General features: G+C 41.8%; 1 protein-coding gene across 5 annotated transcripts in view; it reads left to right on the top strand.

Annotated features, from left to right (window-relative positions):
• The window catches only part of CMIP (c-Maf inducing protein), a 137,809-nt gene extending 111,070 nt beyond the window's left edge, over positions 1 to 26,739 (top strand). For 3 of the 5 annotated variants that reach the window (XM_052797270.1, XM_052797273.1, XM_052797275.1), the window contains exons 10-21: positions 993 to 1,346; positions 10,199 to 10,264; positions 11,367 to 11,393; positions 11,861 to 11,909; positions 13,412 to 13,537; positions 16,090 to 16,206; positions 17,595 to 17,735; positions 18,685 to 18,732; positions 19,514 to 19,660; positions 21,169 to 21,274; positions 22,425 to 22,495; positions 24,742 to 26,739. In XM_052797270.1, the coding sequence (XP_052653230.1) occupies positions 993 to 1,346; positions 10,199 to 10,264; positions 11,367 to 11,393; positions 11,861 to 11,909; positions 13,412 to 13,537; positions 16,090 to 16,206; positions 17,595 to 17,735; positions 18,685 to 18,732; positions 19,514 to 19,660; positions 21,169 to 21,274; positions 22,425 to 22,495; positions 24,742 to 24,795 (1,306 nt within the window). In that variant the 3' untranslated portion in view covers positions 24,796 to 26,739. The remainder of the gene's footprint in view (positions 1 to 992; positions 1,347 to 10,198; positions 10,265 to 11,366; positions 11,394 to 11,860; positions 11,910 to 13,411; positions 13,538 to 16,089; positions 16,207 to 17,594; positions 17,736 to 18,684; positions 18,733 to 19,513; positions 19,661 to 21,168; positions 21,275 to 22,424; positions 22,496 to 24,741) is intronic. The other 2 variants (XM_052797271.1, XM_052797274.1) reach the window with 1 other exon arrangement.
• The last annotated feature ends 275 nt before the right edge of the window (positions 26,740 to 27,014 follow it).

Here is a 27,014-nt window from a genome sequence, read left to right as displayed (position 1 = left end):
GGCATGTTTTGAGGCAGCAAGTGTGGCAATCTGTTATGGCACATGTTTGGCTCCCATGCTTGAAAATGGGGGCAGTGCTGGTGATGTAAGGAGCTCGGCAGTTCCCAGTACAGAAGTACTGCAAGCTGCTTTAACTTCCAGGATGAAGCTCAACAGCCAGCTGCATGCTGATCTTGGCTGCTGTTGGGATACTCCTCTAAGGCAGACTGCAGCTGTAACCTGCCTTTTTAGGCTGGCAGAAGATGAGAGTGCTCCACAAGAGTCTCTGGGAATTAAGCACTACCCAGAGCAGTGTCCGTTTCGCTGCCTGTCTGGCACATGAATTGTGTGTTACACCTAAAGCAAAGGGACGGGTGAGATCTTGAAGAAGGGGTTGTGTGTAAATCCCTGTGTATCTACAGCTTTGAACCTGAGCTGGTTTCACAATGCTGTCTCCATTATTGTGGAAAATTTGATTCCTCACTTACTGCAAAATAGATGCTGCAGTTCTTGACACACGAGCCAGTTTCCAGTAGACACTGAGGGTTCCCCTCTGCTATGTTTCCTGTTTGTTTATGCCTATCTGACTTTCCTCATGGTAGAGCACGGACAGGGGCTGCTTAGTGTCCAACAAAAATTCCAGACACGAGGGCTGCAGACAAATGTCTGGGCATGTACTGTAGCCAGATACATACTTGGGCATGGATTCTGTTACAGCTTTGCACAACTTGGATGGGAAAGTTCACCTTTATACTAAACTGTCATGTCAATTAGAGTAATGAAAAGCTTGAATCTTTGTAGAATAGGGGCTGCAGAACAGCCCTATTGGAGACTTTTAATATTTTTAATTGATTTCAGTAATCCGATTACACAGAAGAAAGCAATCCGGTGGGCTGGGGTGAAATGCAGTGGGAAATTGCAAAAGATCTTGGCTTCTCAGTGTTGCACTCTCTCTCCTGCTTTCTGCTGTTATGTCTGTCTATTGAAATTATTTGTTTATTTTTAAAATTCAGTCGAGACAATTCTCCAAGCCTGAAGGAAATTCGGAATGGCTGCCAGCAGCAGTGCGACCGAAAGCCTAATCTCCCCCTCCGCCTTCTTCACACAAGTCCTGACCTGGTCTCTCAAGAGGCCACCTTGACTGAATCCCGTCTCAAACCAGTTATTGTCACTTCAAATGAGATCCATGTGGAAGTGGAGCGCAACAACACAGCTAATCAGAAGATGACAGCCAACGTTGGCAATGACAGTGAGCCCAACCTGATTGATTGCTTGATGGTCAGTCCTACCTGCAGCACCATGAGCATTGAGCTGAGTGCCCAGGCAGACAGGATCCTTGGCTGTTATGTTGAAATACTCAAGATGCTGTGAGTAACTATTTTAAACAGGCTTTTTGAACAATGTCATCTTAACAATGGGGGGCTTTTCCCACAGGCCTGTCATCTTCAACATCTGCACATGGTTATAAATCTAACTTCAGTTCTAGAGAGTCCAGCCTTTGAAAGAGACATCTGGCACTGCCAATACATTCTAAAAATAGCATTAGGAAGATGAAAACGAAAAGCTTACTTGTACAGTGAGCCTCAGGCATATTACAGAAGACGGGATGTTGCTGCCAGTGGTTTCTGTTTTGTTCTTGCCCACCAAAAAAAAAAAAATCCATTTGTCTCCTCTAGTGCTCTTGGGATTACCTGAGGCAGACAAAAAGAGAGATCTGTGCTAGGCTCAGTGCCTGTGCAGTGATAGGCAGCACTGCTCCCCTGGCTTCAGCAGGAGCTGGATGAGGTCAATGTCTTTCACTTAGGTGTTCTACCTTCACAAGTTTGTAGAAGTTTTATGACTTGTTCAGGTTTACTTGTATTAGAGTGGAGCCTCTATCGACCAGTTGCTTTGGTACAGCAGACTGGTATTAGTGAACAAATGTTCAAGTAGCCTTTACAAAATGATGGCTCTGTGGTTTCCTAGGAGGCAAATCCTCTGAATAGCTTCAAGAGGAATATAAAATAAAAAGTTCTTCAGGAGAAGCTTGTTTTTCTCCTGGATAAATAAATGAAAAGGAGTAACACAAAAGGTGGGCTGCAGAATGAAAGCTTGTAGTAGAAGTGCAGTAAAACAACCCAAAACAACTTTGTTGACTTTGACAGCCACCTCTGCTACTGAGTTGCAGTATGTCTTTGGGCAAACGGTTATATTTCTACATTAATTATTTTTAAACAACGTAAGGCTTAATGAAGTAATAGTTGAGTTTTTAGAATACAAGACACTGTGGGTGAAATTTGGACTCCGCTGTAAACCATGAGCATGTGGCTACACTGAAGTCAAAAGCAAATCTGGATGTACGCTCTTGAGGAATTAAATGAAATCCAACTACCGTGATTGAGAATTTTGTGAAAGTTTTGTCCCACATTTTCATTTTTTTTTCCCAAAAAACATAGTACTAATTTTCAGCATAATTCTTTCACTCACTGCAGAGCTGGCTTGCAAATACATACATAAGCACACACTCAGAACTGGAGGCAGTGAATCCAAGATACTGTTCCCGTTAGATTCTTGAGCAGGAAGTTGCTGAAGGCTGATTTTATTTTTATTTTTTCCCCCTGGCCTAGCCTATTCTGCCTTTAAAAATGTATGCATTAAAAAAGCACAGCATCTGACTTCGCTTCATCTGGTGGCTTCTAAGTCTTCACGCACCCAGGTGCTACATTAAACACATTGTGTATGTATTGCCATCCCCTTGACTCTAGATGTTTTCCCTAAACACTATGAACTCTCTCAGCCCTGATGCTGGCTTGGATGCTGACTCACTAAGCATTGGCGGTTTTGGTTTCATCATGCAGCTGACACGCTTACAAACAAATTCACAAATGGGCATGTTATTCCTCACAGTCTTTCCAAATTTTAAACATTTGATATGCTAGGTCTTAATTCCCATATATTTCTACACAGAGAACTCTTATTTCACTCCATACCTTAAAATAACGTATTTTTTTCATGTGTTTCCTGTTGTCTTAAAAATCAAGCTCTTCAATAGCAGCAGTGAAAATGAAAATCTGTTATTGTTATCGCACAGGTGTGGAACAGCTTTGTGCCCTTTTTCAGCTTGTACAATGGTAATTCTGAAGGGTGAAACCCATAGGATGTGTATAGTGAAGGACCAGCAATATTACAAAATCGGTGCAACTCTCCTCAGTCTGTTCTGCCAGAGTCCACACCCTGCTTGAGAAATCACAACCTATGAGAATATAGGACATTTTCTAAGGCAGAGCCATGGCTGGTATATATTGTAGCTCTATTGATCTGGGTTCCCTTCTGTTCCTGTTCATCCCTTGATTGTTTCCTGATGTCAAAGCATTAATGCAGAAATTAATTCTGCTCCTGATTCTGCCACTGGCTTACTAGGAGGTTTTAGATAGGTTGCTTATTTTTGTGCCTCAGTTTCCTTATCCATAAAATATAGGTAAAGGTTTTGAATATTGTTTTTTAAACTCTGAAACCAGTGATGGAAAAGCATTGTAGAACGGCTAATAGTTATTAACAAAAATGCAAAATAATGCTGTTGTGATGCTGATTTCTTGCATGCTCAAACTATTCTTGAACAAAGGCTTTCTGATGCACTAAATACTATTACTGTACTTTGAAAAACTGAGAATATGAAGAAAGAGAGTTGAAGAAACATGCCAGTAGGAAGAAAACATTAATTATAAAACAACTGCTATCCAGGAGCTGAGCTCTCAGCAGGCAGTCACTAAAATAATGTTCTTATTAATAACAGTGGTAAGCCAAACATAAATAAGTTGCTTAGCATTGAATTTAATTGTTCTTTAAGGTGTCTGACTCAATATCATCATCAAAACAAGAGAGTCACCAACAATGATATCTTTTGTACATAATTAACTTAGGGCAGCAGGGAGTAATTTATTTAGGCAGATTTTAATTATTGAAAGTCTAGCAAATAAGAATTCTTAACAATATCTTCAGCAGAGGACATTTTATTGTTCACCTAACTCTTACACAGTACTTACTTTTTTGGGGAAAAAACCACTTCTAATATTGATAAAAGTGTAACAGCAATTATTTAATAAGCACTGTAATACCTCACTTTTTGCACAGAAGGCTAAATGTGCAGATCAGAAAGTTCATGTGTGGTTGTTATCATAGCACCAAGAACGTCTTTGACCCTTTTTCTAATGTAGCTCAGTAACAGAACACAACTATTGCATACTAAAGGAAAACAGAAAATCCTGGTTTTAAAGATGTTGGCAGATGACCCAAAGTCTGGGCAGATTTTAAAGGAGACACAGTCTCTAGTGGAACGTGGTATTTTTGTCCTGCACTCAAAAGCGGATCAAACTTCTGTGTCAATGTTCTCTAATGCGTTCTGGAGTCTGATAGTGTTATTGATGCCAGTCAGTTCCTCCCGACTGCTACAAGTCTTAAACTGGTGTGTAGAAAATGCACTAAATTAATTGAAATCTTTCTGTTCATTGTATTAAATTAGAGGCTCTGAGAGCTGCTTAGTGTTGTCCAGCTCCTACTCGCATGTTAATGTTTCCATGCATTAGAGAATTTCTTGTACAGCCAAACTTGTGCTTGAACAGCACAACTGTGGTTAGAGAAATCTGCAGTAAAATGAGCCGTGTGTCCTCTTCCTTGGACTGGATAACTTCAAAGTCTGTCTGTCACCTGAAGGACCCTGCTGATTCCCCTGGCAACACCCAGCATGTGGGGGAAATACTTAAACTGTGCCTGTAGTGAAATCTGGATCAACAAATAGCAAACTAAACTGGCTGCAAGAATAGACACCTCTTAGGGAGGCTGTGGCTGTGACGATGATGTATTAGAAGCTGTCACCCTTTGTCTGTGTCATTTTTTTTGTTCCCATGGCTGCCTGTAGTGGCAAGAGTCCTTCCAGATGTCCACACATTTGTACCCCTCTCTGGGGCCTGTGTGACCAGGGTAGAGTTGGCTTCTTTGGGCAAACTTGCATTGCTGTTTCCTGATGCTACCATGCCAACTGTGAGCCGTGGAGGCCTTTTCTGTTCTCAGCAGCCAGGGCAGGACCTTTTTAGGGCCTTTCAGTGGTGCTACATTTTCTTCTTTTGAAAAAACAAACAAGCCCAGCTCAAAAGAAGGCTGAACACAAAAAGACACCTCACTGTTTTGCAGATAGCAGGCTTGTGCCTTATATGACAAGGGATCTGATGGGACTTTTTCTCAGCCTGCTCTGGAGCCCTGAGCTAAACCTTCTGTCGTGCAATTCAGAGGGTTTGGACCTAGAGCCAGGGAAAGAAGGGATAAGGTACACATCTGTGGGTCTCGGTCATCTTGTTATTATCTGATAACAGAGGAGTTACCTAAAAGATTTTTGATCTTGTCAGGCTGCTCAGTCTGGAGAAACAAGCTGCTTTCCAAGTAGTTGCTCCTTGTCTCTTTATTATCCTCTAAAAACAGAGGACTCGGGGCTCGCAGTCTCTCTGTGATAAGACCAACAGCTTTCTGAACGCAAGCGCCTACTGGAGCTTCCCTTGCCTTCTCTGCATTCCCCAATAGGTCAGTGGCATGCTCTGAATATCCCAAGTGGATTCTCTTATGTCATGTTTATCAGGGTTGCCCTGGGCTGCTAGTATGTTTTGGATTGTTTGTGCCGCACATGACATATGGGCAGGTTTTCATTTTGGTGAAAGGTGATCCTGGGGAAGGAAAATGTATTATGTTGGCAGGCCAATAGCGACAATGGCCCAAAGGCAAAGTCACCGCAGCCGGGGATTATTTAATTATTATGGTTGGCCAATGTTGTGGCCAATCCCCTAAAAAAGGTTTCTGAGTAAGTAAAGCTGTGTGCAGTAGCAGGTGACTGCTCTGACAGCCTTCACTCGCTTGGCACCCTGACCTCCAGCCTAGCACACACTTCCCAGGAACCCGTAGATCGGGCTGCAAGTTGGCTGCTGTGCTACTCGCCTAAAATTGCAAATCCTGCAAAAATCAGAGCCAGTGAGTACTTCAGAGAGTCTTTCTCCCCCTCTGCTTTTATAAGGCCAATCCTGGGATTTAAGCTATGTGATGAGTGTGAGCGTTCAGCCCAGCACCCTTTGAAGAGCTCCAAAGGGAGTTTGTCACAGGCGTTCTCCCGAGTTCTCCCTGTAGCTTTGTGCTCCCTCCTCCTCCTGGCATGGCCTCTTTGTCTGGCTCGTTGTGGTGGTTGTTAACTGCAGCCAGAGCTAATCTATCTCCTTTCTTTCCCTGCTTCAAACACTTCTGTCTTGTGTTAGAGCTTTGAATGGACCAAAAAAAAAGAAAAAAGAAAAAAGCAACTGTCTGAAATGAAAAAAGAGTGTGCTTGAGATGAGCACAGACAGAAGGAAAATGTTTTTGAAAAGGGAATAGGTGGGAGGAGGAGAAACACTGTAGGCTTTTAATAAGTAGTTTAGTTTTATTCTTGTGCTGTGTTTGTTTCATGTTTCCTAGCTCAGATTGAATGGATTACAGGCTGTGTAGATTTTATGTTCAGGTCCCACTCATGTGACCAAACTCTATATATTTCATAGGAGACGGTTTTCTTTCTTTCTTCTCCTCCTAGGAAAACAGGCTATGGTTTATTTTCACTGCCCTCTCACAGACCTGCTCTGCAAATGAATGCCATACGTAACTCCCAGCTTCAAGAAAAGTCGGAGAGTGATACTGTCCAATTCTGTCTGCAGTGTTTCACTCGGTCTTAGTCTATTATAAAGCAGCTTTTTTCTTCCTCTTGCAATTTCCTCTGAAGATCAGCCATGAAAAATTGATGACTTTTGGGTCTCTCCTGCTCAAAAAATCTGCTCTTAAAGTTGTTTGCATCTACCAATAAAAATGTGTCATTTTTAGAGTAAAATCAGCTACTGGTTTAGTAGGAATTTCCAAAGGGTATGTATATTTAAACAAAATAAAAGAAAAAAGACTGCTCATTAGACTTGTCAGTTCTTTGGGGACCCAAGCGCTGGCACAGAGGTCTATGCATCAGCTCTCCAGGGCTCACGCATGTTCAGGCTGCACCCAGAGGTCACTTGGGAGAAGTGGGGATGTGGTGTGGAAGGTGAGTTGAGGCTTGGGCACAGCAGTGATCCCAAGAGGACAGCACTGCAGGACTGACTGCTCCCGGGGATGTAAATGGTAACAGGATGAGCATACAATGTCTTGAGTACAGAGGTGGATGTTTGAGTGGAAGTATTGTGCCAGCTCAAAGTCAGACTACTTCTTGTGGTCTGGACTATGTTCTCACACCTAACAAACGCAGTGAAACCCAGGCTGTGTGGATCAGAGACCTCTGGCACTTCTCATGGCTGCAGCTGTAGATATGTTGCATCATCTGTCTCCTACAGGGACCTAGTAGGTAAACAAGAGATTTTCAGATGAATTTGAGCACAGGTCAGAGCTCTGTGTCGCTGACCCATTCAACTTGTCTGTAGGTCAGAAACAACAAATAGTCTTGTAGAGAGCCCTAATTAATCAGAGCTTTGTTAAAAGAACCCAGAGAACTCATCTTAGTGGTGCTATGTCAGAGGTTTCCTTGACTTACTTCAGTTTATATGACAAGTCCCATCCTCAGGTGTTTCACAATATTCACTTTACACAAAGTGGAAAAACAACCCCTTGTGATGAAGTCCTGATTCCTGTCTGAGGTGCTAAACAAAGTTGGTCATCATCCTTATTTGTTTAGTCTCTAAGCAGGTAAGGGGTTTTTTGTCTCTGGAAAGAACCTTGTGAATGGGTGATCACAAAGTGCTCTATCTGCAGTGGACTCATGCTCACTTTAGGTTAGTGTAACACCCCTTATCTCAGAGTTGCTCCTAATATAAACCCGAGAACAGAATTTTTGATGGAGGAGAAAATTAGGCTCAGTGGCTTCTAGCGCAGCTGGCATGGGCATGAGGTTTCCTTTTTGGATTATTGTAGCTTCACAGGTGCTCTGCTTCGTGCCTCAAATGCTAAAGATAACAAGAGGAAAACAAACAAGCTGTATTTATTAGGGGACAACACCAAGACTCTCAAATGTTATTTGTTTGGTGTTTTGAAGAGAACCAGCACTGAAATTTTTGCCTGGCCAGTGCCACCTCAATTGCTGAACTGCCTGCCTTTAAGCCCCAGCCTTGTATCTTAGTGCTTTTATGGTTGTTTAACAACTGCAGCTGGGGGAGAGACAGCTCCCTGAACTCAACACAATGTTTGGTGCTTGGCCTCTTGGTAGAGGGATTTCAGGAAATGACTGGACAGTACGTGCTAGGATTATCTGGTAATGCAGCCATGAAAAGGGCAGGACCACTTGCTGAAGTTGCCTACTGAAATTATAGGCATTTAGTTTTGTGCTAGGTTCTACCTGGCGTGGGAAAGCGTCTGTGGTGAACTTGGGACTTTTGCACAGCAGTATGGAAGAAGAGCTACCAACCCATCCTGCAGTGCTTTTGTATGGCATTCGTCTGTTTTTTAATATGTTAAGCTACTATCAGATCACAGTTGCTCTTGTGGATTGGTTACTTGCATGAGATGCTATATATTTTTGTAACCTGAACTCATACTACTCTCGGGCAAGCGATAACTGCCTCCCTGATTGATTTTTACATCATGATTATCCCTTCAATTAAAATTTCTCTGCGTGTTGCTTCTTAAGAGTACCCTGCTCATGCACGTAAGTTTTCTTTGTGTCCACGAGCATGCCTTTGTGGACTGTCCAACATCATGTGTATTATTAGTTTATGGAAATCTCTGGTTTATGTGGTTCAAAAAATGGATGAGACTTTTGGAAATGCATTCATCTTCAATTTGTCTGGGCTAGAACCTTCTCTTTGCAAAAAAATGCATTATTTTGGAATGCTTCCTGTGCATATGTTGTCTGTTTCTAATGCTATCAGTAGATACTGTCCATTTGGGAACATTACACTTCGTTCCTTCCTAAAGAAACACCACACTTTAGTGCCAAGTTTGCAGTAAGCTGCAGCCAATAATCTGGCTTTTAAAACTGAAATCCAAAGGGTAACAGCAGTAAGAGGAGACAGTAGGCTCTTCTACATTGGCTTCTACAGACATCCCAAGGTGTTTCACCCCATATGAGATCTACTACATTTACTTCTATGTGTACTCATTGGTATTAATTGGAGTGAGAGTGGCCTAGCAGGCCGTGCCGGGATCTGGGCTTTGGCTGGTGGGTTCTGTGCCCCATTTTGGTGCTGACTTGCCAAATTCTCTTATCTTCTGTGTTCTTCACTTCATCCTTCGTACAATGATTGTACCCTTTGTGTAGTGGATTGGGACAGCAGCTAATTAGTGCCAACTAACCACTAAATGTTTGAGATCATTTGAAGGAGAGAGGTGGCAGTGTGCAAAGTGCCATTCCTACATGAGAAGCTGTACCTGCTTCACCACATGTGCTCGAGCAGCTGGCATTTTGCAGGTAGATTGCGATGACATGCTGCCAGATTAGTTTGCACTGACCAGTGCATGCTGTACAGCAAAATGTTGTTTTTATCCTAGTTCACATGAGTATCCCCTTATGGATGGTTCCTCGTAGAAGGACAGTTCTGTATATTGACAGCAGAGATGAAAACAAAATGCCTCAGATGGGGGCTGTGGTGCTAACACAACAGAGAGGAGACACTTCTTACTGGGTCCACTGGCCTGAGCTCTCTGCTGTGGTTGTCCTCAGTTGTCCTCTTTCACTCTTAATGATTTTGACAGTGCTTCCTTCTCTAGTCTCTTGCCTCTTAAGCTAAAGACTTCGTACTGTTTAAATTGACCCATTCCTTTGTGCCAAGGTAAAAAATGGATTGGGGGTGTATGTCTTTTTTTTTTTTTTACAAATGGGTGTATGTCTTATAGCAAAAAAAAAAAAAATTTCCAATTAAATGCAGAGCAGAGCTGTAAATAGCAATGGCCTGGTAATTGCTGTACCAACTTAGATGAAAGTATTACTTAGTGATTAAATGTCAACAGGTTTCATAAACAGCAAATGTCTTTAAGTTGACATAAAGAAGGCCTCTCTGGAGGTCATTGTAAATACCAGATTTATTGTGCCTCAGTGGAGAATGTGCTGAAAATGGAAAGGGAAATGTCACTGTGGATCTTTAGAGTGTCTCAGTAAAACAGAAGGGTTGTTGGTGCCTACAGTAAAAAACTTTTAACTCCTTGAACTGACTGTTGACAAACCATATTTAATACTTGGTAATCTATTAATAAAATGTTCATTTTTCAGGTCAGACTATGATGACTGGAGACCAGCTCTAGCCAGCTTGCTTCAACCTATCCCATTTCCCAAGGAGTAAGTTTGCACTGTCTTAGTATTTACTGGGTTATTCTTGTTACTGTTGTTTTATGGTGAAATATAATGTCAAGTAAAAACTGATGGTAGTAGGAGCTTTGTGCCTGTAGTATTGATTTTGGCTCATGCAGTGGGACGTGAAGACTTCCCCATCTTCGTCTTCCTTCCCCATTTCTTTAAGATGATCCTGAAGAGAAAAATGGTTAACTAGAGACAGGTAGACAGGAAAGGAAGGAAAGCTGGTAAGGAGGAAAGCAAAGCAAGAGATTTAGTGGAGGAGGATACTTTACTGGCGTCACAGAGACTCGTATCATTTGTACTTTGCATTAAATGAAGAAGCTACCCTATGGATCAGTGAAGCTCCCTCAGAAACCGATTAATGAACAGTAGTGTTTATAAAATGCAGACCTCTGTGGACAAACATTACAACCTATAATTGTACAATTTGCTAGCGTATCACATCCCCTAATGACCTGAATCAGAGAGGTCTAATCCTCCATGCCAGGATAACCTGGGCTACAGCGAGAGCTTGGAGATAGGCAACAGAGACATCATTTACGCAAGTCAAATGTGAGTCCTGGGGGAGATGTAAACCATACCGTGATGCAAGGCACTTCACAGAATGACCATTAATTGCTTTACTGATGTATGATGTTAATTAGTTGTGACCATACCTTAATTGCATTGCAATTAAAGAATTCACCTGGCTCTTGGAGGTAGCCAAAATTCTGTTTGTAGTTATATAGCTGTATTGTAAGTCTTTTACTTACTTTCTTCTGACCCAAAGCTCCCACTGATGTTAGTCAGAGCCTTGTCTAAGTCAGGACTCAGGAAAAGCTACAAAATTTTTTCCAAGGGATTTCCACACACCACCCCCCCTTCATTTTTTTCCCCCTGTATTAATGAAGGACGCTTTGCCTGATCTTTTTTGGAAAGATTATTCTTTTTGTCTCGTGTGCTGCAGTTGCTTAGCAAATCCTTTTATTATCTGGAAAGAATTGAAAAGTGGTTGTTTGGTTTTTTGGGTTGGGGTTGGGTTTTTTTTTCCTTCCTCCCTTCTCCCAAATCGTCATACTCTTCTGTTTTCTGTTTTAAATTTCAGGGCTCTTGCACATGAGAAATTCACAAAGTAAGTTTGTGGGGCTTGTTTGTTTTATTGAAGGAGGTAATTACTTAAAATACTTGTAATAGTCAATAATAGCAACGACGCATTATTCAATATTGTGTCTCTAATGTTTTTTTATCTGTGAGGTGCTGTAAGCATGTTCTGTTAGCAATAAAAAGATGTAGTTTTCTTTGTAATTTACTGTGACAGAAGGAGCCCAAGGACTAAAGACACTGGATGCTGACAGAATTTACAAACGTGTTTGTCGCTGCACATCTCTGAAAGCTTTTCTAGGCTATTGTGAATAGACAGTGTCCTTGGTAATCACTTTTAGACCTCATATTTCCTTCCTGTGGAAGCAGTTCAACTTGTTTCTCTCTAAAGAGCTTGAATATATATCGTTGAAAGTGTAATCCAAGAGACATGTGACACTTGTGTGAATACCGCAACCACCAACTGCTTATTCTTGTCCTTTTAACTTTTTTTTTCAGGGAGCTGAAATACGTGATTCAGAGATTTGCAGAAGACCCGAGGCAAGAAGTGAGTTTATTGCCAGTTCACACAGAGTATTAATTGGAGGGATTGCAAGTATACTTGTTCAGAAGATCTCTCCTTAAGTAGTTTGTTTCAAAACATGGTGTGGTTTTACTGTGCTTAAGTCTCTTAGGGACTAATAGCCACTCAGGGCACATGGTCTTAGTATGAATGGTTTCTTGCCTTATGTATAAATATGTGTTGTGACCTCCTTGTCTAGCAGCAGTTGATGTCCTTGCTCTGCAGTAAACTGCAACCAGCAAGACTTTCCCACTCTGTTGAATCTCTCAGAGCTTTTCATCTTCCATACAAAAAAAGGGAAGCAAAATCCATGGATCCATACAGCTTACAAAATAACAGGTTTTATTTAGCTGCGCTTCAGTTACATTGTGTGCAAATGACCATAATTCTCATGAATTAGCAGGAGAAGGGAGGTGGCAGGTGTGTTACTGGAATGAGTGCATAGCTGTAGCCTCATGGTGGCTGACTGCTTCATAGCTGCACATGTAGCTTGTTCAACATCATCAGCTTTGGCTGAGTCAGAGGGAATTTCTCATCCGCATTAATTTTTGGTGTTGGCATAAAGGGAAGAAAGCTCCCCCAGACTGTGGGTGAGGAGGCTGTGTCGTCATCATCATTGCCCAGAATTCCTGGTTTTCATGGTTTTAGCCTTTGTCAGTAGTAGTCATCCTTGTCAGATAAGAGACACCTTCTTGTCTTAGAATGGCACCAGGTTTTCATCTGTCACTAGTGTTACATGCCCAAAGGAAAGAGCATGGACTTTACCTCCCCCACCTCCCCTCAAAAATTGAAATAGAACATTTGTCTCTTCAAGGGAAAAAAAAAACAGTAAAAAAAAAAAAAGCTTAATTATGACTCCTCTGTTAAACTGTGGGACTAGGTATAGTAATCTTTACAGTGGGCCAAATTTAGACTAATTGTTGCTCACTGGTGCCAGTTCTTCTGTGCAACTTCTGTCTTACATATCCCTGTTGAATTTTCCTTGTGGACTTCCTTCATCCTGACTCTGGTCAAAATTTATTATAGCAGGAGTAATAAGAATTTTTTAATGGTTGGAATGAGCAAGCCAACAGCCACTGCATTTGGTGTGCAGATCACATCAGAAGTATAGACACACGTGCTGGGAGGATGGGGGGAAAATGGCAGAAGCTCAGAAATGTGCATCTTTTTGTTTGGTTGGTTTTTGGTTGTTGTTTTTTTTTCCAGTGAAAGGAGCTGTTCTAGATAAGAGCCATTTTGTGTTTGATTTGGGTAAAGGGAATGAAAAAGGCTGTGCAATTAATGATGATACAGCTTCCCTCCTTGTTTATACTGAAAAAATGGATTTTGTAAATGGAGACTTGCCTGCAGCTCTGTAGATCAGAATATTAACCATGAAATTTCCAGCAGTTCCCAGTTTTGCAGTTAGTTCTTTTGGCTCAGTGTGGGAGACACTGGTGATTATTGGCAGGAACTGTAACCTTTCCAATGTCTTCACTTTTTGGCAGGTCCACTCATGTTTGCTGAGTGTGCGGGCTGGCAAAGATGGCTGGTTCCAGCTCTACAGCCCTGGAGGAGTGGCATGTGATGATGATGGAGAGCTGTTTGCCAGTATGGTACGTGTTTGCAATAATGTGAGTTTAGTAACTTCTTTGCAGCAAGTAGCTAATGTGTAGTTGGCAGTAACAAGATTTACTTGTTTTTGTCAAAAAATTATCAAAATCAGGGTTCTGTAAACCACAAGTGTTCACTAGGAAATCTAAATCTTTATATCACCAAATCAATTGAACTTCCTTGCAGTCTCAACTTGGTTAACATACTGGCTTTCTCTTTTTGAACTTTGGTGTGTTTTTTCACTGGTAGTATAAGTGCACAAAACCATGCATGTATGTGTGTGCATATCTATGTATATATTTTTGTATTTACAAATATGTGTGTTTGTGTGTCTGTATAAAAACTCTCAGAGAATATGGAGTACTGGGAGACAGGGGAGACAGTCTGTTCTGCACATCCACATCTATAGTTTTCATTTATAGGCTACTCTGGAACTTAAAAACAACAGTAACATTGAATTAATCAAAGGATGAATAGATAGATATAAAAATGTGTTAGCAGTTTCTGTGCCCAATTTCATTGTTGTGGGGAGGTATGATTAGAAACCATCATTCCATTTCCTGCAGTTATTTCTTTTGTAACTCTTAGAAGGGCTAGACAGAAAGTAACGTGTTTTAATCACTGATGCTGTAGTGGCACTGTCTTCCTGTGCAACCTGGGTCAAGTTACATAGATCTCACTGTGTGTTAATTCTCCATATAACAAGTAAGAACAAAATTATATTACTTCCTTTCCCTGATAAGGGGAAAAACATTGGTTGAAGTTGGCTGTTGGGTATACAGTGAAGTGACTTTTGGGGGTTTGACACTTTGCATCTCCCACATGCTGAACATTTTGGGACGTAACAAACATGCATGTCTGTCTATAGTCTTAACTTAAATTCAGATGGATCAGATACCTTTGAAACAGATAATGGACAAAGACTGTTCACAGGAGGTTTCACCCCTCTTCACTGATTTACGTCTTTTATGTTTGAAAAAAAATTTCTTTAGAACTATATCATTTCTCCTGAGAGCTTTTGTGGTCCAAGATATTTATGAGCATCAGGAGATGGCGTGCATGAGAAAGCACAATACTAACACACATTAATATGCAGTACTCTGTGCCCTTTGCAAGGATGTTGATAAATACTTAAAGAGCTGCTAACGACTAACCATAAAGTTTGAAAAACATCCTGTTCCGAGATGGACCTTACATTAGTGTTAGCGTCAGTATTTTCCGTCGCTCAGATAAACCTCCAAAAAACCTTAATGATAACTGCATGAAATGAAACCCTTTTTGGCTTGAAGCTTACTGTTTTTAAAGGCCACCTGAGCTGATGGATACTTAAGAAAAAACACATGTTCTGTTTTCTAAAGGCCTTGCTGGTAATGAAGCCATGAGGAAGAAGAATTGCATGGTAGCACATGACGTGCATAGAACTGATCCCATTGTGGCATGGTTGCGATATTTTCAGCAGTATTGAACGTAGTCCAGACAATACCATGAACCAGGGGGACCACAGAACATATTTACAAGCTTATTGTAGAGAAATGCTGATGTTGAATCTACATAATGGAGCTCTTACTGCTCAGGTCATTGGAAACTACAAATTCTCACATAGTGCTCTGCCAGCAAGCTGGTGAATCACCCGTCTGGGCCATAAAATAAGACTTCCAGCTAGGAACCTGAAATTCTCTGCAGCTAATCACTAGGGCTTTTAAATGGGAAAGAATGTTGCCAACCTCTTTTGTGAGAAGAGACTCTTATGTTGGGTTTGTACAAGTGGCTTTGCATTTCTGCCACAGGTGTTACCATGTGATATCATCTGATGCTTTCTGGAGCTAGGATAGAGTCTGCAGGACACTTGTCAGCTAGTGGACTCCAAGGAGTCTTATTCAGGCACTGTTCTCAGCATTTCTTTCCTTTCAGGGAAAACTGAGCAAAAGGGAAAGCAAGATTACGACCCAAGAGCATGAAAGCACATGAAGTCATCTCTGACTTAGGGCTCAGGACTGCTGGATTTTCTTAAGGCGCTCCTTCCTTTCCCAGTCAGCTCCTGTCTGTTCATTCTGAACAGGTGATTTTGTCCGTCACCGCCCCTTAACCAAGGCTAGCGTTCAGCTAGCAGATTGCCAGCACCACTGCCTTTTACCTAGACTTCCAGCCCACACAACCCTTGCTCACCAGCTGGCATTTCCAGAGAAACTGAACTGCAAACAGATGCGAAAGCAAAATCGCCTGTGGTTCCCCTGGGGCTGGGTTCATCATGTTACTAGGGATGGGGGCAATTGCACAGCTGCTCTGATGTTTCCCGGGGAGCCAATATCAGGCCTCTGGGTTGTCAGCTGAGCTCCTTTATGGAGGAAAACTACCCGCTCCCTCAGATCTCACTAGGCATCACCTTTTTCAGAAAGTCACTTCCAATCAGCAATAAAGCTGTTGAGAGACTGCAACCGTAATCGTAATGAGGGCCTCCTTTTCTTTAGGTTTGTTGCAAATACATTTGTTTGACTGCGTAACAATGTCCCTTCCAGAGGTATATGTGTTTCTTAGGCTTACACCTCTAATTTTAGCTCTGTTTCTCAAATAGGTTCATATTTTAATGGGATCCTGCTATAAAACAAAGAAGTTCCTGCTTTCACTGGCTGAAAATAAATTAGGACCTTGCATGCTACTGGCTTTGAGGGGTAACCAGACAATGGTAGAGGTAAGCCCTAAACATACGTAGTCATATCGATTTACGAGTAGTATTCAGATTCGGTTTCATACTGCCTTTCCTAGAATTAGATACAGGGGTACTAGAGAAGCCGAGTTCAGGTTTGTGTCATATCAAACACCAGCAGTGGGCAGTTGTGTTTCTCTTGATTAAGTGGAATGGAATATTGTTGTTCTGCAGATATGAGTGTGAATTACATGAAAGGTGGGTGCAAGAATTTTTGGAGAGAGAGACTGTTTGCTGTAATTCGGTTGGAGAGGCTAAGATGGGAAATAAATGGCCATGACGGTATAGGCTGTGGTGAGGGGTCAGAATTCAGAACCACAAGGCTTTTCCATGACGAAATTGTCTTGGGTGTCTTTCCGTGACTGCTTGTCTTGCCACCTGCAAAATGAGCAGTGCACAAGAAGTGCATTTACAAAACCTTATTTACTTGCATTAATACACATTTTTTTGTGCTAATGATTGGTTATTTTTGTTGCACTAATAGTTTATACATACTTTTCTGGGTTTCTTTAGAAAAGTTTCTTGATAAATGTCATCATATATTTTAAATGGAAGTAGAGGGTGGTTAGATAGGTGGAAGGAGTTACAATTTTTCATTGACTTAGATCTGTGCATGCTAATTTAATCCAGTAAATAAAAGAGTGTGCTGCATGAATTTGAATATAATGTTGCTTGATTTTTTCGTTAAAATAATTAAAATTAAGGAGGGAATAAAAACTTTGCATTTTAATTGCAATGGCGTGATAAGTAGCTGAAAAGGAAAGGCAGCGTTCCCAATGAGATGGAGGCTGTCCTGCTCACAGCAGCGAGCTCCCAGCATCATCTTCTCTCAGAGCCTCTCTGGCCTTTCCCCATCCTGCCTCATAGACTGGATACACTTCACATGCATTCTGCTTGCACAGAAACCCCAGCACTTAGGGACAGAAAATCCAGCACTTGGGGAACTGCTTGGCTCTACTGCTCGTATGTGATGTCCCAAGTCTGCCAGGCAATCTGCAGTCTAGCCAGTGTACCTGGGAAATACTGGATCGATTGTACCTGTTCTGAAGAGGGCTGTGGCATGAAGCCATCATCCAGGACTGATGGATGTAAAGTAATTGCACCGCTCAGTCAGAAGGAATGAGCACTAATGGAAGACAGGGTAGATAGGCTGACTTTCAGAGATTAGAGTTCATTCTTTACGAATAAAAAATTGGTTTCCTGTGTTGGAAGGTCAGTAAATGTTGCTACAATCCTCTAATCTAGCCTGCATAATGCATGCTCTAAAAACATTACCCAGTAATTTAAACTAGCATGCCCAGTGTAATTAGGATATTTGGAAGAAATTGAACGTAAGCACTGAAGTGACCACTCTTCTTTCATTCTGCCACTAGATTTTGTGTTTGATGCTGGAATACAACATCATCGATAATAACGACACCCAGCTCCAGATCATCTCTACCCTGGAAAGCACAGACGTGGGAAAGAGAATGTATGAACAGCTGTGTGACAGGCAGAGGGAGTTAAAAGAGCTGGTATGTCGCCCTGCATGCAGTATTGCCATAGCACATTGTGGTCTGTACTCTCCAGAAATGGAGGTATAAAAGAAAGACAAGCAGGGTGTGAAATTCCCAGTTAACAACAGGATGGGAGCAGTATTTGGAGGATTTTGCTGTGAATATATATACTGTGTGATATTTACTGACGTGTCTAATCCCATACTATGTTTATGAATGATATTCAATAACCTGCTTAGAATCTGTGTGAAAGAATAAAGGTGAAATCCTGCTGTCTTAAGATCTTACAAGTCAGCTTGTCAAATTCTGCCACCTTTTGACATATGAGTAGCAAATGGTTCTAGTGGTGGCCAACATTTCTTAATGCTTTGACATTCACAACATTTCACTGAGATGGTCTTTAGGTCTAGTTCTCAGAGTTAAAGCCTATGAATAAAAGATTTTTTTTTCCTGATTTTAAAGACAGGATCTACAGATTGCAGATAGGTCTGCTCTCATTAGCAGTTTTTCACCTGTGCAAACATACCCACAGTCTTCCTTTTCCCTCTTTCACATTTATATTTGTCTTCTTTAACCCCTGCTCCCAGCCTGAAAATGCTTTTTTTTGAAGTCAAACAAATGACTATCAGCTGCGCAGTCTCAACCCCTTTGCTATCTTAGTCCAGCATTTCAAGGCTGTTTCCTTTAAAGTGAAAGTAACGGCAGGCTGAATCAGACAGAATGCTGACCCATGGCACGAAGACCACCAGCTGTGGTTAGTGGATGTCCCCTGGGTAGCAGCAGGCCTGCATCTAGCACACTCAGAAAAAAATCTGTCAGTGCAGAAAAAGCAGGGAAGAGGTGGAAAGGCTGGCAGGAAGCTTTGAAATCGGAGCAGGGTTTGCTCTAGTGAAAAGCTTGCTATACTTCAGTTGGTCTGAAATGTAGAATGGCAACTTGTTTAACCAAAATATCTTCTCTCTTACAGCAAAGAAAAGGTGGTCCCACAAGGTTAACACTGCCATCCAAGTCCACGGTAAGTTAATGATGTCAATAGAAAAACAAGCTTTGTCTTTCCATATTTAAACGCTTGATTTATGTTTGCCATGTGGCACAGTGGTTTTGGTCAGTCGAGGGGGGAGCCATTCCACTTGCTCTGTCAACACAACTGGAGTTTACACAAGTAAGGGCACATTTCTGCTCTTGGGTCTGTAGAGCAGTTTCCAATGCCAGTACAAGCATCAGACTGTCAGATTTATACTTGTGTGGAGATCTGGAATTTACAGTAGGATCTAATGGTAGATTTGGGGACAGAATTTTGCATTAAAAAAGCAGACTTCACAATGTCCAGTTCTGGATCTTACACGTGAAAGTCTGAAAGACACCCATCACTGTTGCAGTTAAGCCTGGTGTAAATCCAGTTACCTAGTGTAAACTAATTTCACTGAGGCCAGGTAATGGTCCTGAACACAGTCTGGATCTAGAACTTGCAGTGAAATCTTCATTAAGTTAAAAGGCTCATCCTTGACATTTGTTCTGACACTGAAGCCTTCGTGTCTCGTAAGGATACGCACGCAAAGAAAATTTTTGTCCTAATGTCTGGATAGATTTTTCCCAGGGTGTGTGAAGCAATGCTGCCACAAGAGCCCAGCTGCTTGCCAAACAAACAGAAACTTCTCTGTGTGGTTCTCTATTACTGTAAACAAGTGGTATAATTGTGCAACTCTTGCTGGTTAACAGTATCAGTGACACCACTGCAGATGATTGCAGGCTGAGGAGTCAACAATCTTGCTTATCAATCTGTTGTTTGCTTTCAGGATGCAGACCTGGCCCGCTTGCTAAGCTCGGGATCTTTTGGAAATTTGGAAAACCTCAGCCTGGCCTTTACCAATGTGACAAGTGCTTGTGCTGAGCACCTCATTAAACTGCCTTCACTCAAGCAGCTGAACCTGTGGTCAACTCAGGTAAGTTCTTTGCAGACTGAAACTCAGAGCAGGAACCAATGCTGACTAATTCTGAAATTTTACATTGCGTCAGCACAAGAAGAGCGTGTGAAGAGGCTTGCTTAGAATGAGTTTGTCGTCATGCTATTTTTACAGGGCCTTTCTATGGTCTAGCTTATCTCGGAGGCTGATTTTTCTTTTTCTTTTCTTTTTTTTTTATTTTATTTTATTTTATTTTTAATTTTAAAAGGGTTGCTGATATCTTGGGTTGAATGTTGCAGTTAGGCATTGTTGATACTGTATACTTTGCAGTACATGTGCTGCTGTTCATCTGAGAAGTGCTTAAGCTTTCAACCATTTAGGATGAAAAAAATGATGCTGTGCAGCTCATCTGGTCAAGCAAAACACAGAGTCTATGCAGTGTAGGCAGTGAATTGCCCTGAATGCTGATCAACCAGAATTTCTTTAAAAACAACAGCAACAAAAAGAAACTCAAATAACGAATAAATAGAAGGAAACTATAATGAGAATGTGGTTATTTTGTAAGCAAAAAGAGGCCAAGTTAACTGAATAAATTATTCAGCTGTTAATTGAAAGAGCTTTTAAAATTAAATTTTTCTTCTACATTTCCCTGCTGGATTTGGTCTCTGAGGTTCTCCACTGAATAGGTTTTCCCCATTTTCTGTTAGCACCTATTTGTAGTGCTCGCTGAAAATATGATTATTCTCAGTGCAACCATAAAAGGCAGCATTTTTTTTTTCACTCAAATGTCATGTAAATATCTCGTTTTGTTTTCCTAACTACTTTTGTATCCCAGAAATTTCCTCTTTTTGTGTGGGGAATATGAAGTAGAATCTGATTGATTGCTTGTTTTAAGACTGTCTTGTATCTCCTCCAGATTTGTCCTAACAATGTAACTTTTGGATTTGAAAACTTTGATGCTTCTTGCTCAAAATGAGTCTGATTTTACTGGACAAAGAGCCTGCTTTTTGTATGATTTTTTTTTTTTTTTATTTAAAGAAAAAAGAGAGTTTAGATTCCATTTTATTCTGCGATATCCTGGTTTCCATTAATCTAGAATTTAGAAACAGCAGAAACGAAGTGGGTCAATAGAACAATTACCAATCAATAGTACATTGTTCTTGAGACCAAAATAGCTAATTAATACCACTTGCATTATGCTTTTTTTTTGTGATGTGGTTGGGAACTGGCGGAGACTGCCATAACCATCTTGTATAGCCTGGGTGGGAGCGGTCTTATACAAAGTCCAGACTTCAAAGGCACCATTCTAATTAAATGATGGCCTGCGGTTAAGTGCACACAAGTCACTTAATTTTTCTGTTCCCCGTTTGCAAAATAGGGATAAAACTATTTGCTTTCTCTCCTGTCATTGAGGTTGCGGTAAACAATCTGAGTGTGGCTTTGAGGGCTCATCTGCAAACCTCCTTTTAATGTGCCCTCTTTGCACTGAGGTACTTGGACTTCATGTTCATGCATTGTTTGAAAACAACTTTGCTTGTGCCCCACAGTTCGGAGATGCAGGGCTGCGGCTTCTGTCTGAACACCTCACGATGCTGCAAGTGCTCAACCTGTGCGAGACTCCTGTCACGGATGCTGGGCTGCTGGCACTTAGTTGTAAGTGACCAAGATAAGCTACAGAGGAAAATGTTGTGGGTTCAGAGGAATTCACGTGGGTTCAGACAGAAGATTGATTTCTTGGCTGCCACAGCGCTGCTTCCGCAGGGATTTAGGACAGGCCGTGGTTGTGTTTGGGTTTAAACTTCCCTCCTCCCTGCACACTCAAGTGGCCGTTGAGCTGCAGGCAGGAGAAGCGGGACGGTGATCTGAGCCTGACGACACTTGGTGGCCTCGTGTGAGCTTTGTTGTCCCAGACCGTACTCTGGCTCTTGTCTCTGACTTTACTGATGGCACTTGTCTTGATCTCACGTGGTGACCTGTTGCCCTGGGACTTCCCAGCTTTTTTCACGTGCCCTCCTATGGGTGTCCCCTCTGGGTGGGAGTCTGACCTTGTGGTGCAGGAGGGGAAGGTTGCAAAGGCATGCAGCAACTTATTAGTGAGTTCAGCAACCATGCGCAGCAGGTTTCGTACCCTCTCTGGCATTTTTTCGTTCCTTCTTTTTTGGGGAGGTGAAACTCTCGCTGTTCTTAATTTAAATAGGGCAAGGCAAAGTGGGGCCATCTAAGCAGCATTCAGGATTCCCCTGTGCACTGAGAGCTGCTTGTCATGCCAGAATGAGACCCTTTCCTACATCCAACAGTGTATTATAAACCTCGCCTATAGGGTTTAAAGGGCTCCTTTAATAGGCTTGATCCTACACAGACGTGCCAGACAGGTCAGTAGTTATGGCTCATCTTAGGAAACTATTCTGCTAAGTACTGGAGCCTAAAATGGAAATGGGGGGGGAGGGAGGGGAGAGGGAGGACTGCTAGATCAGCATGGCCCCTGCGTGCACCATGCAGAGCACTGAGAACGGGCACTATTCAGAATAATGTGCAGGAAACTGATTATGAGAAGCTGCCTGAACTCCTTTGAAGTCAGCGGACTTAAGCATATGCTTAATGGCCCTTCCTAAATAGGGACTTTTTCCTGGATGAGGGCCCAAACAGCTGTTTATCCATTCGTACTTCTATATTTTACACTATTCAGCTTTTTCCTGAGAGTGCTGCACATAGTCATGTCTTGTTTATGCTTTGGCCTACTGTAAGCTTGATATTTTAAGAAAATGCAGCATGATGATAAATATCTGTGTGTTTTCTCTTTTAGCCATGAAGAGCCTGTGTAGTTTAAATATGAACAGCACCAAACTTTCAGCAGATACCTACGAAGATCTCAAGGTATTTCTGAGTTGTATTTGTAACTGTTTCTGATGAGAATACACAGATGGGTAAAATCTAGTGCACACCTCCAAAGCCACGTCCTGTACAGTTAACAGGACCAAAAGTAATGTGGGTGAACAGCATTATGGAGCTTTGATTCAGAATGCAAAGGGAGAATTAAAAGTATTGAGGAAGGTGCAAGTTTATCTTGACACCTCTTGGACTGGAACTGGGCTTTAAACAGAAACGCACAAATGCCTAGTTCCCAAGTTTGGCATGTAAGATGTCTGGTGTTACCATTTGTACAGTGAACTTACAACCACTTAGGCAAAATGCTGTAAAGAACTAGAATGTAGCTGTGGGAGGGGAACGGCCCCAGGTGGTTTCAGACAGACTGCCTCAGATGCGTTGGCTTTCATGACTTCACGTGGACTTCGTCTTCGCTCTGGTGTTGCGTGAGTCGCATCTCCCAGAGTCTTACCTCGTAAACCCAAGTGCTCAAGATGAAACTCAACGTTATGTTGTCTTGTGTGTTGAAACCTTAGATTGTTCCAGGTTACTCAAAAAGGTCACAGCCTTGGGTTGAGTTTCGAACTTGAGGCAAGTCCTGAAACTGCTCAGCTTTCAAAATTCAATGCAAAGGTATATCTTCAGTTCTGGCTGTGGAGCCAGGGCTCCCCCAGGGACTCAGTTGCAATACTGCTAGCGTGGATTTTTCAAGATCAAGTTTTCAAAACTTGTGTCACATTTGTATATGCAAAGAAGTCGTTCTTGGAATTAACAGCTGGCTTGCAGATGGGTTCACACAATGGAGCTTGTATCAGGCCCCAAGCATTTACAGATGATGAAGGTCAATGCTGTATTTCGCCCAGGGCTCTGAAATCAAGTCTATTGAAAGGCTCCCCCAGACCTACCCCTGCTTCTGAGCCCCTTTGCCACTAACTTCATGCCGAAACTCATATTTTCCTAACCAGTTCCCTCTGCTCTGGTATTGCATTAACAGTCCTTAGCAGCAACACAAGCAAGTGACTTGCCAGGGCAAACAGCAAAACTGGCTGTGAGCAAAGTCCCGATGATTGCAGAGAATTAAAAAAGCTGAGAAAATAGGCATGCGTCACTTTTTCCCCTCTCACCTCTTTCATTGAGATTTATCTTAAGTGGCCATTTTTTGAGAGCTCTGTGTGTGTTCAGAGGGAGGGTAATAGTTTGTTTCCCTGGGGCACATGGTTGTAGGTCTGTTGAGAACAGCTCAGACTTCAAAGAACATATTTTTGATACAAATCTTTCCTTCTTCTCCCCTTGGTCTGCGAGAGCATTTGGGGCACAAGCCAGTGATGACATTTCCTCTCTGCTCCATCCCCCACCCCACTAAACACGCTTGCACACACACACAGACACCCACATATGTACCAGGCAGGCTGAACCAGACAATAAATAAACACCCACTACTGAAGTCATTATTGCCTAACTGAAAAATTATTTGCTGGCAGTGTCTGTAGGATTATGACTAGCTCTTATCAAAATATGCGTGCACATAAATCAAGGAGTGAGGTAATAATGACTCCTAGAAAATTCCAACTCCTCAATTATGCTCTAGCCTAATTAAACGTGTTTATTTGTTTTGAGAGAATTAGCTGTACAATTATGGTCAGAGAGCATGGAAACGGGATCGACAAGTAGGAACACTGCAAACAGCCGATTCCCATCTGCCTCGCGCAGGGTAATTCAGGAACAATATGTCCAAATGCAGTGGTGTTACGGAAAGGAGACCACAAAGACACCAAAAGTTGCTAACGCTCCACGTTTTTGTTAATACATTGAGGGAAAAATCAAGCAATGACTTAGTGGGGAGGCTGAAGAGGGAATGTGTGGCTGGCTGCTGCAGTTCGAGTCCGCTGCCTTCATGGCTGGCGTTTGACAAACAAATTTTGCTAAGCACTTGTATAAAAAATGAAGATCGGGGTCTGATCTGGACCTGATCGCTGGTGCGTGGGTTTTACTAGAGCCACTCGTTCTTGCTGCAGGCGTGACTTAATCTCGTGTGTCTGTAAAGGCTCAGCATCTTGTTCCTCCAGTAACACCTGTATGCTTCAGCTCACTGCTGAACTCGGCGCTGGTGCTCTGCAGGGTCGAGGTCGTAGCGCAGTTTGTGGCCGATAGATCAATCCTCCCAGTTTGCTGACAGTACAGGTTTAATGGGAACTTTTTTCCTGAGTCCTGAACACATATCATTAATTCTGACCTTTTCCTACCCTCCTGCGCAGGCTAAACTACCTAATCTGAAAGAAGTGGACGTCCGCTACACCGAAGCGTGGTGAACTCTCCCTGCCTCCAACTCTTCTCTTTTGCTTCTCATGAGAAGGAAAAGATTTTTAAAACAAACAGAGAAAAACAAACCGGAAAATAACTTTTGGCTAATACCTGTAGAGCAGTGAGTCCTGGGACTTGGTGGTAGGAGTCGTGGTTGTGGGGTAGAGGAGTGGCATTGTGTGTGTTGGGGGGGACGGGGCAAGTCTGGACCCAGCTGGATTCTTTCAGCTTTGTGATTTCGGAATCAACATAATTTAAATTGAAAAGAAAAAAAAAAAAAGAAAAAAAGAAAAAAAAAAGGACTTTGTAGCAGCAAGAGGATTATAAAGAGGAAAAAAAACACCTTTGTGGAATTTATTTGCCTTTGTGTTTTATGCCGTGTGGAGGAAAAAAAAAAAATATTCATTTGTCATATATACCTGGGTTTCCCTGGGTGGCACTCATCCAGTCCGAACTCCTCTTTCACCAGTTTTGCTCCAGAAAATCAAACTTACAAAAATCTCAAGAGAAGAAAACCAAAACCAGTATGATTCTCACCTCCCCCCTGCTCCGCTCCCCGCCCCCTCCTTGCAGTTGTTATGCAAAGTAATTTTGTTGTACATAAGATTTACATAATGCACCTATTTAAGAAAATGGTTCACAAATAACAGGTCTGGGACCTGTCTTTTATTTATGAATTGTTAATTCTTTTACCCTTTTTTTGCGTATAGTACTGTATAAACTAGTTTGCTGTCTTGTTGTTATTATTATTTTTTTTTAAAAGGAAATGTCCTCCTTGAAGAATTGCCTTTTAGTAATGCATACTGTATTATACTCCATCTCTGTCACAACATTCATTGCATTGTCTTTTTGATTTTAAAATGCCTCAAATGTTATCAAATAGGAAGGAAAATACCTATCAAGGGGGGTGTGGTTGTTGGGGGAGGGGGTGCAGGGATTAATAAAAGTCGCATTTCCTTCCGAAGTCTGAAAACTTTCTTTAGTCCTTTAAACCATGTCAGGTTTAAACATGGGAGATGGGGAAAAGATGTCATTTATTTTGCCAATGGGGTATTTGCAAAACTCTGTAGATTTTACAAGTTGCCTCGGTTGTTTTCTGTTTACGTCCGATATTTCAAAAAGAGAAAAAAAAAAGCTCTCCCTCCATTTTGTGCATCAGCTTTTTCTATCCCCCCCCCCGCTGCCCCCTTCTCTGCCCTCCCCTCCGTCCCCCTACCTGTTCTGTGCACGCATTGTTCTGCATGTTCCTCTGGGGAGACTGAAAAAATAGCGTTGTTGCTGATCCGATAGCTCTGACCTGTCTGTAAATGTGACTGCTACATTTTTCAAATTCCACAATTGCTTAGAAGATGATTTTTTAAAAATTGTGGTTTCTTTTATAACTATGCTGTTGACTTTTTTTTTCATAATGAGCCTTCATTGTACAGAGCTGCTTATTTAAAAAAAAAAAACCAAACAAAAAAAAAACAAAAAGAAGTTTTTCCTCTGTTTGACACCTTTATTTTATTCTTCAGCACCTCAAGGTTTCACATACAGCCAATGTAATTTTTTATATATAAATATATATATATTTAATCTTATTCTATGGAAGCCAAGCTTTTGTTTTTGTTTTTGTTTTTTTTTTTTTTTTTTTAAACTTTGTTGCTACGTAGACAACCCCTCCCCAAATCATGTTCGTTATTTTTTCTTTTTTTTTTTTTAAATAAATGAAACAGAAATTGAGTCTTAACTCATGTAGCGTGCCAGGTTTTTTTTCCCCTTCATATCCCAAACTGTATGCGGATGCAGTATGGGAAGAAAGAAGAAAAAAAAAAAAAGGAAGAAAAATTATGCCAACATTTTCCTTAGCACTGTTGCTTTTACCAATGGTTTACTACTACTGTTCTGTAGCTGTGTACAAAGAGATGTGAAATAATTTCAGGCGAAAATAAACTGTAAGTGAGTATCTTTTAGCTGCGTGCTTTGTGTTTTCTTTGAAGGGAGCTTTCGCCGGCCCGATGACGTGGGGATGCTGTGGGAGGTGCAGAGACGCCAGAGCCGAAGGACGACAGCTTACCGAGGACGGTGTCTCAGAGAGCCGCGCTCTCGCAGCTCGCTTCGTGCTGCTGCTCCGCTCTGCGCGCCGGTGCCTCGGCACTGCCCCTTTCCTCCGATTGCAAAGCGGGGGGACCAGCAGGCAGCCGTCGTGGGTGTTTTCCACCGGTCACCAGGTTTCGAGGCACCGTCA

This window comes from Harpia harpyja, chromosome 9, assembly GCF_026419915.1.
Source record: "Harpia harpyja isolate bHarHar1 chromosome 9, bHarHar1 primary haplotype, whole genome shotgun sequence".
Lineage (NCBI taxonomy): Eukaryota > Metazoa > Chordata > Aves > Accipitriformes > Accipitridae > Harpia > Harpia harpyja.
The sequence above is the reverse complement of the archived record's forward strand: the minus strand, read 5'-3'. Positions and strand labels throughout refer to the sequence as shown.